The following is a 13900-nucleotide window of genomic DNA, read 5'->3' on the forward strand; positions in this document are numbered from 1 at the left end:
TTTCCCCCTGAACTCCTGGTCCCACTTAAACTGGCGGAAAAGCTACCCAATTTGTGTTTTCCTGACATTTATATGTATCTCATACTCAGCTCCTCTCCCTGTTCTGGAGAGTCTCTCAAAGCATTTAACAGCACAGAAGCCCACCGGCTCTTCACGTCAGGGTGGGTAAAGGATCCCATGGTGTTGCATAAAGAGGAGAGAAACTCTGTGATCATAGGAGGGTAACGACATCAGCTAATTAACACAGATGTGATCAATGCCAGCCTTTAGATAACTTTAGCTAACGTTAACAGCTGAGAGATAAACAGTCGTCCCCCTAACGGACCCCCCATTTTTTGTGTTCTACTTACGCTACTGTTGTAGATGTGATGTAAACGCACATTATGCATGACCTGCAGGTTTTTAGACGTTAACAAGGAGATCTAAATACACTACCTGGCCAGAAGTTTGTGGACACCTATACATTGCACCTGCGTGAGCTTGTTGGACATCTCGTTCCAAAACCATAGGCATTAAACCTTTAAAAGGTGATTTTGTTACACACTTCTCTAGCCTTAGAATAGCTTAACCAGTTTGCACCCTGTAGTTACAGAATAATAAGCCTTAGTATGTAATAATCCTGGGATTTTAAGGGGTTAATATGGAGTTGGCCCCCTCCCTTTGCGGCCATAACAGCCTTCACTCTTCTCGGGAGGCTTTCCACAAGATTTTGGAGTGTGTCTGAGGGAATTTGTGCCCATTCAGTTAAAAGAGTATCCTAAAGGTGTTCAGTGGGGGTTGAGGTCTGCACCCTGTCCAGGCCACTGGAGTCTTTATGGACTTTCCATCTGGTCAACTATGGAAACCCATTTCATGAAGCTCCAAATGCACTGCTCCTGTCATGGGCTGAAGGTTAGGGAACCAGCCTTGTGAACGGAAAGTCGCCGGTTCAATCCACTCATCTGACAGTACGTGACTAAAGTGCCCTTGAGCAAGGCACCTAACACCCAACTGCCCCTGGGGTGCTGTGGATAGGGCTGCCCACCGCTCTGGGCAAGCATGCTCACTGCCCCCTAGTGTGTGTGCATTCACTAGTGTGTATGTGGTGTTTCACTGCACTGCTGAGGTTAAATTTCCATGTTGTGGAACTTGTGTGTCCGCATACATTTGGCCACATAGTGTATCTGTAGTGCAGAACTATTTTAAAGTAGAATGTGAAAACTTAAACATTAGCTTTTAAAATTATAATTTTTGAAGTTTCTTTTATCCTGAAGTATATTTGTGAGCAAATAAATAAACTTTTTCCTCAATTCCAGTTTAGTTATTCATGTTTACTTCACAATTTAATTATCTTCTGTTGGTGACAGTACCTTCCTCACTATTTGTCAGACTTGTGACTTGAAAGTTTAGCATGTTACTTTAGAAAAAAGGGCTCAAAAAAAGTGAAAAACAATTCCTATCAAACTTCAGTTCCCATGCTGATATATGCTGGATGAAAAAAAATTCAACAGCAATTCTGTAGACAACTCACGACTTGAGAAGTTTTTCTGACCTGATACTTCTTTCTGAAGTTGTTTTTTGGTCGCTGCTTTTACTTCTTGAGTCATGATTTCAGTAACAGCACTTTTACTTGAGTCTGGTTCGAGGCTACTCTTGTGTGCATGTAAACGCACTCATTGGCTATTCCCGGCAGACTCGCTGAGCTGTCCAGCAAAAACAGGATCTTGTCGAGGGCTCAGTAGTCGAGTTTGGCTGAGATGCGGGTGGCTGATGAAGGCGTCTGCTGCAGGCTCTTCGCTGGTTGCCTGCTTCTCAAAGTCCAATTAGAGTTAGCGGCAGGAAGTGTCAGACAGAGAGGTTTATACCGCTATCAAACCACAGGTAAACAAAGGCGAGCTGACACTGCTAAATTCTACTTCAGTCAAGCTGAAGGAGGCAGAGCTGGAGGAGCTGTTAGTGTCGTGGGCCTCCGGTGTGCACAAACAGAGGGAGAGTGTGCAGAACTGGGATGCTTTAGTTAGAAAGAAAACCTTTATTATTACTTATTTATTAACAGGGACAGCAGGGTCATTCTACAGAAACGTCCATTTTTTTATCTGTCCAGAGGAGTCACTGGTGTTACTGATCGTTACCTAAGAACGGTAACACCAGAGACATTTTTAATGAAAAATACATTTTACCAACGAACTGCTACAGAACATCAAACCACATGTCGTCAATCACGGAATATCCACCAAAATATGTAATTTAATCCATTTGTATTCTATTTTTTCACAATTACCAAAGAATAAAGTCGGTCACACCAGTGACTTCAGCTAAAAGATTCATATGAAATCATGAGCTAAATGAGACAATCTCTGATAACTGAAAGACACCGTGGACTCACCATGTGCTTTTCTTCATAGATCCACAGAAAACAGGTAAAAGGAAGTCGAGTGATGTCATCAGTGTGACTTTTATTTCAAAATAAGAGATTTTTTGTTATGCAGTAACACCAGTGACACAACTCCTGGGGACAACAACTTTCATTATATATTTTATAATATTTATTTGGCATTTGTTTTCTTTATGTCATTTAATTCATGTATTTCATAGTCATGTATAGATTATTGCAGTTAAAATTGTAGAAAAACATGTTTTTTTCAAAATATGGCCTCAGCCTTCACACACGACTGTGGGGACGAGCTCTTCTGTGGTGCTCTGAATTCTATATGATTGATTTAAAAACCAATATTGCTGAATTGAGGCTCAAGAAGGTGCAACTGTTAAAATAACTTGTTTTTATATTTTTTTATAATAATTGTTTTATTTTAAAATATAAATAAATTGTAACCCTGGCAGGTTTTTCAAGTGTAATATATCTGTAAACGCTAGGGACACAAAAATGGATGTTTCTGTAGAATGACTCAGGTAAATGTGGCAGATATAGAGCAGGTATTTTTCATCTGACGTCTTTCCCCATATAAACAAACTATATTACAGCATATATACAGGTTAGTACAAGTCATTCATTTTTCAGGAGATATTTTTGAAGATCATTGAATGTGTTTGGGATAAAGTTACTTGAATGTGAATGTAACCAACTTCTAAGACTGAACTTTGGAGGTATGGAAAAATATCCCTACAGATTTCTTTGAAACACATACTTTGTTAGCCCCCTTTTACCCTGTTCTTCAATGGTCAGGACCCCCATGGACCCTCACAGAGCAGGTACTATTTGGGTGGTGGATCATTCTCAGCACTGGGTGGTGGTGGTGTGTTAGTGTGTGTTGCGCTGGTCTGAGTGGATCAGACACAGCAGTGCTGCTGGAGTTTTTAAACACCTCAGGGTCACTGCTGGACTGAGAATAGTCCACCAACCAAAAATATCCAGCCAACAGCGTCCCGTGGGCAGCATCCTGTGACCACTGATGAAGGACTGGAGGATGACCAACACAAACCGTGCAGCAGCAGATGAGCTATCGTCTCTGACTTTACATCTACAAGGTAGACCGACAAGGTAGGAGTGTCTAATAGAGTAGACAGTGAGTGGACACAGTGTTTAAAAACTCCAGCAGCACTGCTGTGTCTGATCCACTCAGACCAGCACAACACACACTAACACACCACCACCACTGAGTGCTGAGAATGATCCACCACCCAAATAGTGCCTGCTCTGTGGGGGTCCTGTGGGGGTCTTGACCACTGAAGAACAGGGTAAAAGGGGGCTGATAAAGTATGCAGAGAAACAGATGGACAGTCTGTAATTGTGGAAGTACAAAGTGCACCAATATGCGAAGCTAACTTGATGAGAACTGGTCAGTCAGTGTGTCTTCGTGTGTATATTTATATCGCTGCTCTTGGAAGAAAACCTCCATTGACATTACAGGAGAAGGAAAAAACCTTTCCCTGATGCTGAAAAATGCATATCTTGTACTTAATAGCCATTTCGACTGGACATTAAATAAATGATGAATGGTCTCTGACCTTTGCACAGTGTAGTGTAACAGTAAATTTTATTTTAATAGGGGTTTGGAAGCTTGTCAAAAGATAATTACCACTGTTATTATTCTTATTGCTATTATTATCACTGATACGGCATTGTTCTTCAGTTCTGCGTGAGTAGTGGTGCACATGCTTGTCTGCAGATAGGCTTCTGTCCCGCAGCGTGAGCGTGACGGGTAACCCTTCAGTGTGATGAAGGAGCAGGGCGATCCGTTAACGGCGACAGCGCGCTTAATGAGCGCGGGCCGCACACCTGTTTCACATCAGGAGCCGCACTGAGTAATCACAGCCGGTTTTAGACTGTGACAAACGGGACACGCTGCGTGATGCAGTGGTTTGTTTGGGAATGGGGAGGTTATAGCTGAAGCTCACAGATGCTAATGACAAGCCACAAACACACACACACTATAGGAGCAGTGCCTCTCGCATATATAAGAGCCTTGGTGTATGTAGTTGCATAGTGGAACAAATCAGAATAAATAAGGTAAATATGCCTTCATACATATGTATGCATGTACACTGTGGTAGACTGCAGGACTAATGCAGAATCTGGTATTTTAACAAACCAACCTCTTATTCTTAAGAGGATGGAGTTTTGAGAATGACCAGCTGAGTGAATGAACTGTCCTTGAGCGTATCTTCACTGTGCTGCCAGTGTTTAATGTGAGTCAATTCAGGAAATTTACAGTATTGTGCAAAAGTCAAAGACCACCTTTCATCCATCTGATGTCGAGTCAAAGTGGCCATTAAGAACAAGTTATTTATTTTTCAGTGTCATATAAATTAAAATAATGTGTGGCCACGACTTAGTAAGGCATGGGAACAAAATCCTAAAGCAGGGCCATGACTTAGTAAGGAGTGGGAATGAGATCCTAATGCATGGCCATGACTTAGTAAGGCATGGGAATGAGATCCTAATGTGTGGAAACGACTTAATAAGGCATGGGAACGAGATCCTAAAGCATGGCCACAACTTGGTAAGGCATGGGAATGAGATCCTAATGCTTGGCCACGACTTAGTAAGGCATGGGAATGAGATCCTAATGCTTGGCCATGACTTAGTAAGGCGTGGGAATGAGATCCTAATGCATGGAAATGACTTAATAAGGCATGGGAACGAGATCCTAAAGCATGGCCACGACTTAGAAAGGCATGGGAACAAGATCTTAAGGCATGGCCATGACTTAGTAAGGCATGGGAACAAGATCCTAAGGCATGGCCATGACTTAGTAAGGCATGGGAATGAGATCCTAATGAGTGGCCATGACTTAGTAAGGCATGGGAATGAGATCCTAATGAGTGGCCATGACTTAGTAAGGCATGATCACGCATTATTTTTATGTATATGTGATGTCACAGCAGCGCTCCGTAGTTTTTTGTGTGTCCAGTCTTTATTTTAGCCTTTATTACAGCTTCCATTCTTTTCAACTGTCTTACCCACAGTTTCTCAAAGAAACATTCAGAGATGTCTTACCACACCTCCAAAGTTCAGTCTTAAAAGTTGGTTTAGCATTTATGCAATTTAGCAATTATGCTGAGGCCTGGACTCTGGGGTGGTCAGTCTGTTGTTCTGAGGACACCAGTAGCTTCTCTGCTTGATTTGAAAATTTCATTTTTATATCCGTCTCCTTTTTCTCAGTGAGGTTCTTCTTGACAGCTACACATCCTTTCAGACCCACAGCGCTGAGTCGTCTTTTCACAGTGGAAGCATGGAAAAACTCCTGTGGACGGTGTAGTTGATGGCCAGGGTGAAGACCAGCAGCTTCTTTGTTTGATTTACAATTGTTCTTCTTTTTTATCTGTTTCCACATAGCTAGCTGGACTCAAACGCCTGTGGATGTTTTCAGATCTGATTCTCTTTCAGATCAGATTGATTTTCTCCTCTCTCTCAAAGATCAAAGCTTTAAGTGCTGTTTATCTGATAGGGACAGTTTTAGTGTCTACCAGGTCTTGCAGGGTTGTTAGAAGTCCCGTTTTCTCTATATATTCAATATTTCTTTATTAATTTGTTACATTTTCATTAAAAACACCTTTGACTTTCCCCTTCTTATGCAAGCAGATTACCTTCTTTCTAATCACGCCAGACGTATCTCCTGAAAAACAAATATCTTCATGGACTTCTTGGATATTAAATACATGAAGGGTGGTGTCTGACTTTTGCACAACACTGTGCATTCATACAAAGACGCTCAGTCCCAGTCAGGGCTTCTTTGTTCACTGCAGCATTTAATACCTTTCTAGCTCTAACACACCTGATGCGTCTCCTGAAGGGCCTTGGTAATGAGCTGTTGAGTTGAATCAGCTGTGCAAAGGCAAAGAAAACACAAACAGCGCGATACTGGAGCTGATTATCAACACTGTAGTCAACTGTTATCAATTTTGTTCTGCTTTCTCGCTTCCATGTATGTCCTTAATTTATCACTACTGCACTACAAACACACTTCCTAACGCATGAACCCCTAATGTGTGGCTGCAGTACGACACCAAGAAAAGGATCTCAGCCGAGGCGTCGCTGACACACACATACTTCCTCAGCCTGGGAGAGAACATCCGCTCCTTACCAGACAGTGAGTACATCCACCTCTATTATGAAAGAGAGCATTTATCAGGTTCTCGATTAGGCCTTTAAATCTCTCCTTTGTCTCTAGCATCGTCTGTGTTCTCGCTAAAGGAGGTGCAGCTGCAGAAGGACCCAGGCCATCGCAGCTCTGTCTTTCAGCCCCCAGGTATTCTTCTAGCTCTTAGCCATCATTACACTTAGCTTCTTGTTGTCTGGACAGCTTTTAGTCCACTAATTCTGCTAGATATATGAGCACTGCAATAGCACTGCTGCAATTCCGAAGCCACATGTAGAAATAAAGACGATGTGAGATGTTGATACACAGTCGTTTAACGATAGATGCTTCATTTCCTTCCGACTAAATTCAGGTCGGGGCAAGAACCGCCGACAGAGCATATTCTAATGGCTGATATGGTGGCCACCCAAAAGAGGAAGGTGTACGTCAGATGAACAGCATCACTATGAAGCAAATGGCTGTACCCGACCCTTCCGTGTCCGACTTGCCCGTCCGTCTCCTGAAACCTTCCCTCAGTGATACACACAGCTGAAAGACAGGAAACTGGAAACCTTACACACTGCGGTCAACTGTATTCACCACTGCTATATTTGATTAGAGTCTATTATGTTACCCATAGAGCGGTAAACAAATACCTGGCTTTCTCCTCCTGTCCCGGTTCCTTGGAGCCCTGTCTATAAACAATATACTCCAAAACACTCTAACATTTCTGTAAAGAATGCAGGAATTCTCATGAATACAGTTTTTGGACATAGACCTGTGCCTGGTTGCATAAAAATGCTTACGTTTTCTTCAGATGATCCCATAACAGTTTAGACTTCCCTCAAAAAGGGGAATTAAATATGTGTAGTGCAGTAAATCCCTTAAATGTTTTCTTAGGTAAAGACAACCTGAGTGTATTGCAGCAGTCTTCTCTGATCAAATATTGTTTTATGTCAGGTTTGATTGTTGCTATGGAGACAGTTAGCTTGCCTGACTTTGGGTTAACCCCTTTAAATGGCCAGTTTTATTACACACTTCTATAACCTAAGAACAGCTTAGGCAGTTTGCATTGAAGTTCCTGTAGTCACTGAATAATAAGCCTTAGTATGTAATAAGCCTGGGATTTTAAGGGGTTAAAATTTGGAGGTTTCCCAGTCTGTAGACTGATGTCATCATCTTGTCATTGTCTGAAAAATTCCAGTTTTAAGGTTTTGCTAAGCCCCAGCTGTTTTCTTGAACATATATTAATTCCAGGCCCAGTTCCATTTCTTACCTTTACCCCTACCTCTTGTTTTCGAGTGTCACCTTAGCCATTAGAACTGAGTTACAAGGGGTAGTGGTTGAAATCTTCCCTAAAAATTGGGCGTTACTTCATTAACAGCTACTGGCGCTGCTCTGTAGGCGACCCTGCCAGTCTGCAGTGACAGCAGAGGAGGGTAAAGTTCGGCTCCTCACTGCTGGGCTTTAGTTACATTTAGGGCATCATATGCCTTCAAAGAGGGGGCAATTATTTATTATCACCCACCACTAATTCTTCAGTGATACAAAGCTGAAAATAGATATTCACCAGATTCTCGTTTGAATTTTCCCGTTCCACCTTAAATGGAGCAGCAGTTACATTCTGGCACTTCGGGCGTCAGAACTGCTGGACTATTTAAAGTGGAACGGGAAAGTTGTTATGAAGAAAACGACCATAATACACTGAAACAACATTAAACTAAGATAATACAGTGGTTATCGTGATTTTTAACAGAGTAAATTCTCAAATTTGTGGGTTTCTTTGGTCTCTTGTTCAGCCATTTTGCCAGTTTTTCTTTTTTTCTCATAACTCTCTGTTTGGAGTCTCTGAAAAACCTCTGTTTGGAGGGTCATGTAGCCCAAACACTTCGCCATCCCCCTCTATCTCAACAAAAAATTGGGACACCCTAGACGCAAAGAAGCAAAACGGAGCGCTAAGGGCTAAGTGGTAGGGGCGAGGGGTGAAATGGGACTGGGCTTTTGTCTTGAACTAAAAAAGCCTAGTGTAGACTCCATCATAAGGTCCATCATAAGCTTGAAGAAATATCTAACAAAAATAAAGGGGACAAGGAGAACACCCTTCTGATGATGCATCTCGAAGGTGGGAGGATCTTTTGAAAAGCTACAACTGCTAGACAGCTAACGCTACTGCTGGGAGGCTGAATATCTATGGCAGCTGTATAATCATCATCACAACAGAGAGAGTGGTTAACTTACGTGTAAGCTAAAAGCTAATGTTAGCAAGGTTAGCTCGATTCCCTTACTCAGTTTGGCTTCTTTTCTCTGTCTCTGGTTCATTTTGTGCTGAATAAATATAGAACTGTGGTTTTCTTTATGATATTGTTCGACACTCAAGATAGTAACACTAATGCCAGCTTTGCTGTAGTTAGATTATGGACTGATGGCTAGGCTAACAGGACTGGTTGACACCACAGGGATTCTCAATGGTTGTATGACGTATTTGCATAACACTGATAAACAAAAAACATGAAAGACATTGTGCATTCTGTCAGACTGGGAAGACTAAGTGATGTAATAACAAAACATACCAAATCCCATATTAACCTCTAGTTTTAGGCCCCTTTTTAAAGGTGCAGTATGCAAATTTTAGTGGAATCTATTAGAGGAAATGACACATAGCATACCAAACCATGTTTTCATTAGTACATAATCACTTGTAACTATAAATCATTGTGTTGAGTGAGCCTTTCATATCTACATAGGGAGCGGCTCCTTTCTACAGTAGCCCAGAACGAACAAACCAAACACTGGCTCTAAAGAGTGCCTTTCACACTTTTACCTTGAAGCGGCAGCTGGAATTTGGTGGCGTTTAGCACCGATTGGGAGACATGGGAAGAAGAAGAATCAGTCGTAGTCAGTTCTGGCTAATCAATTTGCGTTAATCAGTTTGAGAACCCAAATTTTGACAAATGGAGGATCATACTGATTAATTAGCACAAGAAAAAAGCGAGGGAGGGTGAATTCTTGCTGTGAGAGACGTGAAAAAATGACGGCCACTGTAGATTCTACCACACGCTTGGAAAGGAAGGGGTGAGGGAGGGGTATTCAGTTGGTTGCAGTTTGCAACCTCACCACTAGATGCCGCTAAATTTCACACACTGCACCTTTAAGGTCTTTTACGTAATCATGTGATTACTTAAGACGTTCTGTGCAACCAGGCACTGATGTTCTAGTACTCTTGTGACACACCTGACCAAAACAGACCTGTAAGTGAAAGTGTTCTGGAAACCTGCATTAAATATGATGTCGTAATATCTGATAACAACAACTACAGTGTTCAAAAAGGATGTCCCTTTGAAAAAAATACCGACAGAGGTGACTGGTAAATGGCTTTAAACAACAAAGAGACTTCTGTCTCTCACTTAATGTAGTTCTTTCAGGTCCTCTGCTATTAATTACAGTATACTAGTGAGTGTATGTGTTTGTATGGAAGATGCTGTAACTCCATCCTTGTGAGAATTCCTTTTATTTTTCCCTGTGTTTCCTTTTCCTTTGTAATTCATCATACGTACTCGCTGACTCGCAGCATGGGCACATATGTGACCGTGATATTTTGAAGACTTCATCCTCATCACCATCATTTTTCCGACTAAAAAGGCTAAAAGAACCTGTGAAGTTGGCTGAAATGAAGGTTACAGAAAAAATGAACGGAAGTCAGTTTAAACATTACACTGAAACCAAGTTTTGAGCCACAGTCATTGGTTTTTTAGCGGTAGTATTAATTATCCGAACACTGTCACTTTGTGATTTTACCTCAGACATGAATATTTTACTCAAGCATCTAAAGGTGCCTTGTAAATCAAACGTGGTGATGGGTCCAGCGTTATGTCTTTGAAAATAACAATACTGTTTTAATATTCTTTATGATAAAGAATACTTTGTTCCTCATTAATAATTGCACACAATCTAATGTTTGGTATGATGAAGTGCTCTACTGTATTTGCACATGGCATCCAAGTGTCCTCGACTTTGTCCTAACGTCGTTTGCCTGCTCCTTTCCCCCCCCTCCCATAGAGTAGAACTACCTTAGCCCTTAAGTAAAGGCACTATGTTTCTAGTGAAAGCCATTGACCACAGAGAATTGTAGTGGTGTTGTAGTTTTGGGTTCAGTTTGTGTGAAGTGATCAACAACGGACGCTAATGCACTGCATTTCTACGGCCACCAGGAGGCAGGAAGCAAGTGCAAAGTGTGCGAGGGAGAGAGAATGTGTGGAAGTGAGAGAGAGTGTGTGAGAGAGAGAGATAGAGACAGAGAGCGAATACAAATTGTGTACCCTTTGACACTTCAAGCCCTTTTAGTTAACTTTAGCATCACTGCGACCCGAAGTTCTCTGGTTCTCCTATATGTGTGTTTTGTGGTAAACAACAACAACAACAAAAATATTTTAAATAATGTATTGGACAGAATTAATATATGTATTTTAACAAGTGTTTTCTTTATTCTCAGTGAATTTTTGCCAGAAAATTGAGATGACTGTATTAAATGACTTTAGATGATGTCTAAATGTTTTATAAAAGATTTAGATTTTTGTATGAAATGTGATATTAAATATTTTGTGTGACATGTCTATTCTATTTGGATATACTGAAGCTGAATGTATTGTGACTGCTGAATAAAAAAAAAAGCCAAAAGTGATTGAATAATTAATAACTAAATAAATGATAAAGTTCCATATTGCAAGTCACTGAGAGTGAGATTTGTGATTGCTGTATAACACAAGAAGCACTGGGGCTCTGAGGCCTTGGAGCATTAGAGTACAGGCCTGCAAATGATTCATTTATTTAATATCAGGGACCTTTCTACCTTAAATCAGCTTAAATCATGGTTCCCCATCCAAAAAAATGTTATTTATTTATTTATTTATTATGTCAGTTACTCAAAAACTAATGGTTTTTAGTTAATTACTTACCAAGAGCCACTTCACCTACTAACTCATATGAGTTGCCTCCCCACACACATGCTACAAAGATACCTGGTGACTAACTTTTAATGGGGAATTCAAGTGTAACCCTACGGAGCCACTAAGGGGCCGTGGTTAAAAAAAAAAGTTAATGACATTGCGTTCCCTTGCAAATGTTTCGCGTTCCCTTGCAAATGTTTTGCATTATAATGCAATTGTTTGCATTCGCTTGCAAAAGCTGTGCTCTGCTTAAGCTCAGACACGAAGCAGCTCATTGAATTTCATGTTGATCTTGGATTGAAATATAAAGACGTGTCGCTTCTCAAAATCAAACATGATTCTGCTGTTAGTGACTCAAACTGAAACTGAGGTCGAGTTTCCTCGTACAGTAAAAACTACATTCAGCTTTTAACGGTAGCTATGCTAAAAACAAAGCTCTAATGTAAGCAATGTCGTTGGTCATCTCTGGTCTTACATTTGTTTGTCTGACAAGCATATATTTTGCGAGGGACCGCGTTTTTGTGAGAGAATGCAAAACATTTGCAAGGAAACACAATGTCATTAACTTTTTTTTAACCACGGCCCCTTAGGGGCTCCAAATAACCCTGCGTTCACACTGGCAGCGACTTCACTGAAATCACTGGTCGCTCGTCACCTGTGGGCGTTCCTGAACTGGAACAGACCATTGTTTGCCATGTTTTCACTGACGCCAACCACAAATCAGACGCGTTCCTGCTAGAGATCCTGGTGAGAAATCGCTTGTGTGCTTATATTTATTGAATCCTTGTGTCAGGAAAACAGTATTTGGTCTTTGAGATTACTGTCTAATGCACCACCGCCATTATTCCACCTGTAGTAGGAACAATTATCTAGGAACCAAAAATGGAGCATACCGTTTCACAGTGGCAGAGACAAACGTGTACTACGCTGTTCAGTCAGAGAACTTGTAGAGAGGAGAATTCCCACTCTGTAATGTCTTCCAGGCTGCTCAAACACTAGAGGGCGCTCCCAAGCTAGTCCAAAATGAATGGGTTAAGATGGAGCTTTTGAGTAAAATCATAGTTTATAAATGCTTAAACATTTTTAATGTAACAGAATACAATCATTTCCTGAACAGGATAAAACCTTGTAACACTGCTGTTATATTTTTAAGAGCTTTTAAACTCAAGTTATGTACATTCGTGACGTCTGTGCGCGCGAACAGCCAATGAGCTGTTCCACTCACCAACCAATCAGCGCTCAGCAGCAGTAATGCCCACTTTCTGCTGCCCAAAACCTGTTTGCTGTAGAAAAAAGGAAACATAGTGAGTTTTCTTTGCTTGTTTGAGGGAAACACATCCTCCTACTTTCTAAGTACTTTCTACTTTAACTATACTATACTACTATAATGGGGGAAATAGGAAGTAGCCAGGTTCTGGTTCAATGCTCAATTCATCATATTTGCATAAATCGCCTTATTTGCATAAACTCCGCTCAACTTTGTTACGTCACTGACTCCACCCACTTCACGTCGCCAATGTTTGCACTGCCTCCTGTCGCCAGAAATTGCCAGTTATCATTAAAAATAAATGACCTCAGGCCGCTTTGTCATGTCTTGTCGCTGCCGGTGTGAATGCAGGTAACGTAATCACTGAAATGTAAAAAGCTCATCCAGAGTGGTTTAATGTGAAATGGTTCAATGTACAGACACTTACTGACTCAGATCTCTTTACAGTGGTGGTGATAGGAACCAAACGTCACAATGTCTACAATGAATATATATCCGTTTTATTTACTATCCAAAACAACCAGTGAACCTACAGGCATCTTCTGAGTTTTAAATGTGATGTTGATATTGGAAAAAAAGTTTTCTTCAGGTAATAATTTGGTATTAATGTACCTCCCTGCCATGAATACATTGAAAGATGTGTCGCAGGCCTAAATCTTATCTCACAGCTATCACTTAACAGTGTCTCAGACATCAGGCAGCGTATTCATAACCATTTCATGTAATAACTCACTGTCAGGGAGCTTTTAGAGGCATTAATCTCTTAAGACGTCTGGTTCCTATCACAACCGCTGTGAATAAATCTGACTTTGTACGTTTCTCTTTTCTCATCAAACCACTCTGAATGACTTTGTTTACATGTTAACCGTAATCCAGCGCAGAGCGAGCAACCGCGTCTTGTCGGACAGATTGAGACAAGAATAGAAATGTGTACACACTTATGAGCAGATAGCCAATAAGAATACAACTAAAGCTGTGGTCATCTTACCGTGTAATAGCTATCAGGGCCTGAGGCGACCAGTTAAAGAAGAATTTTTCAAAAATTCTATACAGTTCAATGGTTAAGATGTAAGCAAAGTCATTCAAAGTGGTTTGATATATAATGCTACATTTTAGAGACACGTACTAAGTCAGAACTGTTTACAGTGATGGTGATAAGACCCAATCATCCG

General features: G+C 40.9%; 1 protein-coding gene across 2 annotated transcripts in view; it reads left to right on the forward strand.

Moving 5' to 3' along the window:
• Positions 1 to 11181, forward strand: part of cdk18 (cyclin dependent kinase 18) — a 70796-nt gene extending 59615 nt beyond the window's left edge. For both annotated transcript variants that reach the window (XM_036559360.1, XM_036559361.1), the window contains exons 14-16: positions 6440 to 6530; positions 6612 to 6689; positions 6892 to 11181. In XM_036559360.1, the coding sequence (XP_036415253.1) occupies positions 6440 to 6530; positions 6612 to 6689; positions 6892 to 6926 (204 nt within the window). In that variant the 3' untranslated portion in view covers positions 6927 to 11181. The remainder of the gene's footprint in view (positions 1 to 6439; positions 6531 to 6611; positions 6690 to 6891) is intronic.
• Positions 11182 to 13900: the final 2719 nt, after the last annotated feature.

Source organism: Colossoma macropomum, unplaced genomic scaffold (genome assembly GCF_904425465.1).
Source record: "Colossoma macropomum unplaced genomic scaffold, Colossoma_macropomum, whole genome shotgun sequence".
NCBI classification, from domain to species: Eukaryota; Metazoa; Chordata; class Actinopteri; order Characiformes; family Serrasalmidae; genus Colossoma; species Colossoma macropomum.